Source organism: Sesamum indicum, linkage group LG9, assembly GCF_000512975.1.
Source record: "Sesamum indicum cultivar Zhongzhi No. 13 linkage group LG9, S_indicum_v1.0, whole genome shotgun sequence".
NCBI lineage: Eukaryota > Viridiplantae > Streptophyta > Magnoliopsida > Lamiales > Pedaliaceae > Sesamum > Sesamum indicum.
In genome coordinates, this window is record NC_026153.1 from 12,374,913 (window position 1) to 12,379,811 (window position 4,899).

General features: G+C 40.6%; 1 protein-coding gene across 1 annotated transcript; it reads right to left on the bottom strand.

The window, feature by feature from the left end:
• On the bottom strand, positions 1,370-3,384 carry LOC105171266 (cytochrome P450 78A7-like). The gene is given in 3 exon segments (XM_011092326.2): positions 1,370-2,085; positions 2,088-2,228; positions 2,309-3,384. Coding segments are annotated over 3 exon segments (1,611 nt in total). The 5' UTR covers positions 3,302-3,384; the 3' UTR covers positions 1,370-1,608.

The window sequence follows — 4,899 nt, forward strand, 5'->3', positions numbered from 1 at the left end:
TCGCAGTGTCACAATGAGGGTTTGTTGTACCCCAGCAAGAGCTCATGTGCCCCTGCAAGATTATGCACTGATTTCCCTCCTTGGGATGAATGCATTCTGGCTCTCATCAACAAGTTGTTGCAACTTATCTTTCATACCGCTATTAGCATCTTAGCAATCACCTTAAACAACACAGTACAATGAAACAAGCCAGAAGTCCTCCACTACTGTCGGAGAATCAACTTTAGGAATAAGCATCAAAAGAGTGGCATCAACTTGTGTCAATAACCTACCTGTTTAGAAGAACTGCAAGATTGCTATTGTGACCTCACCCTCCCCAATAGGTCATGCAGACTGGAAGAACTTGCTCGGTAAACATTTGGGCCCAATGCCTTATTTTCATCAATAGAGAAGACCGCACACTTAATCTCTTCGTTCTACACTGGTCGTACCATGTAATTCGTCACCTCAACCATAAGAATACTCGATAGGGAAGGCCTCAGATGTGATAGATCTACATCCCTGAGCGGCGTGCTCTCGCCCCCAATAGGTTGTGAAAATAGATAACAAACTCCTACTCCACTTGTGCCTTCTCCTAAAGGAGTTCACCCATAGAATTCCGAAACTAATAGACTCTCTGCTTGGCTCTCCTCGCCGCAACCTTCTGAAAGAATAATAGAGTGCATTGATCCCCATCCTGCAACCACTGCATTTTTTGCATTTTGTTGTAGCATGGCATGTTCTTGTTGCACGGCCACTGCATATACTTTCCTATCCTATACAATTTTTGAACCTCTTGATCCAACTTATCTGTGGGTACATATGCTCTTCTTGCATAAAGGCAAGGTCCTTACTAGAAGAGGTCCTTACATAAGTTTTCAAATCCAAGTTTTTACACGTGGATACACCGTAAAAAAAATAAATTATTCCCAATACTATGAATCACTATAACTTAAAAACTATAATAAATTAATATTTATTTAATATGATGAAACAAAATTGATACGAAAATATAGATTTGATCGTAGCTAATAAATATTTATTATGATTTTATCTATGATCAAAACATTTACCTGATTTATAATCGTAACTAATATTTTAGTCTCACTTACAAAAACAACCGCTAATAACTATTGAAGAATCGTAATTAATCAATATTCATCCTTACATTTTAAGTTCAACCATAACAAACAATTATATTCTCTAGTGCCACAATTATTAATAAACTTGACTAACCCAAAACAATTTATGAGCCACAATAAACTATGTATACATATATATGTTCATTTATTTATTTTCAAAGAAAATTGCAAGACAAGGAAGCAAAAAATATAGATGCAGAAACAAGAAAAATGGCTTAGAATAGCAATAATAATAGATATACATATATATATATATATATTATTAATAGAAATGTTGAACTAGTAGCATGGCTCCATAGAAGGAAAACCAGATCAAAATTGGGAGCCAACACACTTCCTACCAAAATATACTCACTCATATTTATACCTAAAATTACCACTAGACATGCCCTTCCCCACGAAATCTCCCCACCAAACTCATCTCACCACCAACATAAATATATATTCTAGGAAACATCAAAAAACAAACAAACAAACACGGTCTTAATTAGATTGGAACATTCCTTTCCTCAACTACAGCAGACAGCGGTTGCTTCATCTCGCAAGACAGCTTCAACACCTCCCTCAACTCCACCGGCGCCGCCTTGTCCTCCGCCCACTTGAACCCCCTTACCAGCTTTGCCACCCAAAGGGCCACCGTCGCCATACCTAAGTTCTTCCCCGGGCACACCCTCCGCCCGGCCCCGAATGGTGCCAGCCTCAGATCGCCGCCGCGGACGTCCACGTCGGTGCCCCCCATTGCAGCCACGAACCTTTCGGGCTTAAACTCCAGTGGATCCTCCCATACGGCGGAGTCGTGGGTGATGGCCCACATGTTGACCATGGCGGTGGTGGCGGCGGGGACCACCATCCCGTTACTGAGCTTGACGTCGGACGTGGAGAGGCGGGCCCACGAGAGCAACGGCCCTGGCGGGTGCACCCTTAATGTCTCCTTCACCACAGCCTGAAGATACGGTCGGGCGGCCCCGCCAAGTCGGCGTCTGTTAAGGCGGCCGCACCATCGAGTTCCTCCCGCAGTTTCGCTTGTACTTCAGGGTGTAAAATTAGCTCCGCCATTACCCACTCCGTCAACAGCGCCGTCGTGTCTGTTCCTCTGAATATCATTTCCTGCATTGGATTGAATACATTAATCAACTATATATATCAAGAAGCCAAGACCTAATCCAAATCAAACTATATAAACATACCCATAAAACTGCGATCATGTCCTCTTCATCGAGCATCTCATCACCGTCCAATGAAAGCAAAATATCAACAAAATCAGAAGTATCTGAGACATTCTCGGACTGATTCTTGGCCCTGTGTAGTTCGATGATGCCCTTAACGAGTTTCCTCACGCGGGGAACGAGGGCTTCGCACCGAGCAACAACACCAAAAGGGTCGTAAAAATACGAAAGCCACGGCAAATAATCCGACCAGTTGAAAGCACCCAACAGTTCAAACCCTTCCCTCACCATTTCTTTAAGCTCTCTCAGCTCCTCGCTGTCCTCCGCCGTATCATAACGCCTGCCGAAAACGCTGCCCATTATGTTATTCAATGCCGCTGCTTGCAAATGCTTCCTCAAAGAAACGGCCCCCTTGACGGACTGTTCATAGGCTATGTTTCTCAACATGGCGGAGCAGTCTTTCTGGCGGCCAGGCTCATGTGCCGCAATGCGCCGGGGAGCGAAGAGGTGGGAAGCGGCGATGCGGCGGAGGAGGCGCCAGTAGGTGCCGTTGGGGGCAAACCCTATGGCGCGGCTGAACATTAGGCTGCGAGCAGACTGCTTAATAGGCCGGTCGGCGAAGTGAGGAGAGGTTAAGACTTCCTTAGCCAATTGAGGGTCAGAAGCCACCACCACCGGGGTAGAGCCAAGGCTGAAAGCCATGAGCTGCTTAGCGTTCATAGAGTAAGCCATGGAGGCTAAGGTGCGGTGAGCCAAGCCACGGCTGAGGGTGAAGAGGCTGCCGAAAAAGGGCAGCCCCCGTGGGCCGGGGATCGCGGCTGCACCTCTTCTATTCCTCCCGTTTTTCCAGGCGGTTCCGCCCGGGGAGAAAGCCCAGGTGAGAAGAGCAAGGGACAGGGAAGCTAAGAGTATAGAGAAGATCACATATTCATCAAGCAGAGATTTTGAGCCTAGATATGCCGGCAGAGTGAAAACCCACCAGCTCGAATCCTTTGTTGCCATGCTCAGAGCCATTTTTGCACAGCAAGAAGGAGAAGAAACTAAGCAAGCAAGCAAGAGACAGAGAGAGAGAGAGAGAGAGAGTGTGATGAATGTCGGAGCAGGAGTTGAGGTATTTATATAGGCAGATGAAAGGGCAATATTGGAGCAAGGAGGGATTTGAATTAGGTTGAAGAATGTTAATTAATTACTTAATAATGGACTTTAAATTGAACTTAATTAATGCTTATTATTGTGAGAAATAGAGAAGTTTTGACTTAATTTTCTTATTATATAATCTAATAAATACACATATATAACTATGGATACAAGAATATTCAAGTACAAATTTATTTATATTAAGAAAAAATAAAATAAAATAATTGATACTTCGATATTACTAAATTACAATACAAAAAAATAGCTTAATAGCTACGAAATAAAAATTGATGCTAAAATCAATATCGAGTTGATTAGCAGATAAAATTCTCGTTATTAATTTATATTATTTAATATACATTTTAAATAATTGGTAAGTAAGTAAGTTTCTTGAATTAAATAATATAAATTAAAAATAAATACTTTACTAGCTAATTAGTTGGAAACTAATATTCTTCATTGTTATCATTTTCTTATAGTGTTATGAACTATATATACACCAAAGGTATTGAGACAATGTAGTGTAATTAAAGATATTATAATACAAAACTTTTAATAAACAAATTCAGTACCATAAAGAAATATATACTAAAAAATATTGAGTGATAATTTTGAAATTGTCTCTCATCACAAATTATATATATTTAGATATACTAGGTGATAACAACTTTAGTTTTATTGAAAATATTTTTTATAAAATTATTAGAAGACAAATTTTACATAATTTGTTAGTATTGCTAACTAGGGGAATTTATTTAATAAATGCCAAAAAAAAAAATTAGTAAAGTAGGGTTGTTTTGAAAATTTTAGTAAAGTAAGTGGCACAGACTGCGGTGCCTGATTTTTTTAAAAAAAAAAAAAATTTCTCTGTGACACAGAGTTTTAATAAAAAAAAAAATATTTTAATTACCACCGCGGTCACCAATGATATTGTTGCAGGTAGTTAGGAACGGCAATGATATGTGAATTTTGAACCCGAGTAATGTGATGATACCAGTTCATGTAGTCAGGAACAGTATCAAGACCATCTTGAATAACGGGTCCTTCCACCCTCAGTGATTGCACATCGTTCCATTTCGCAACATAGTCTACGTAAACATTGCCCAATTCATGTCTTGACGTCCCCGCCTGTCTATTGTGTGTAAACGACGTTCACTGATTAATGGGTTTGGAGGGATGTCTTGCACAAAGCCAAATTGGCGGAGAACCCTCTCCGGATGCTGCATCTCCACCAGCGAATAATTGATCAATGGGCAGCGTATATGCCACGGTGTGCGCGTTGCATAAAAGGGCAATGAATCAAGATCGAGTGCATTATCATCATACGGAGTCCAAATAAACTACAATACGAAATATAGCGCCAGTCAATATACTTGGAACAAATGCATCAGAAATACACTAAACGTAAAAAATAAATCACAACGATATACCTCATTTAATTGCATACGATCGAACACGTTCTTTATTATACGTAG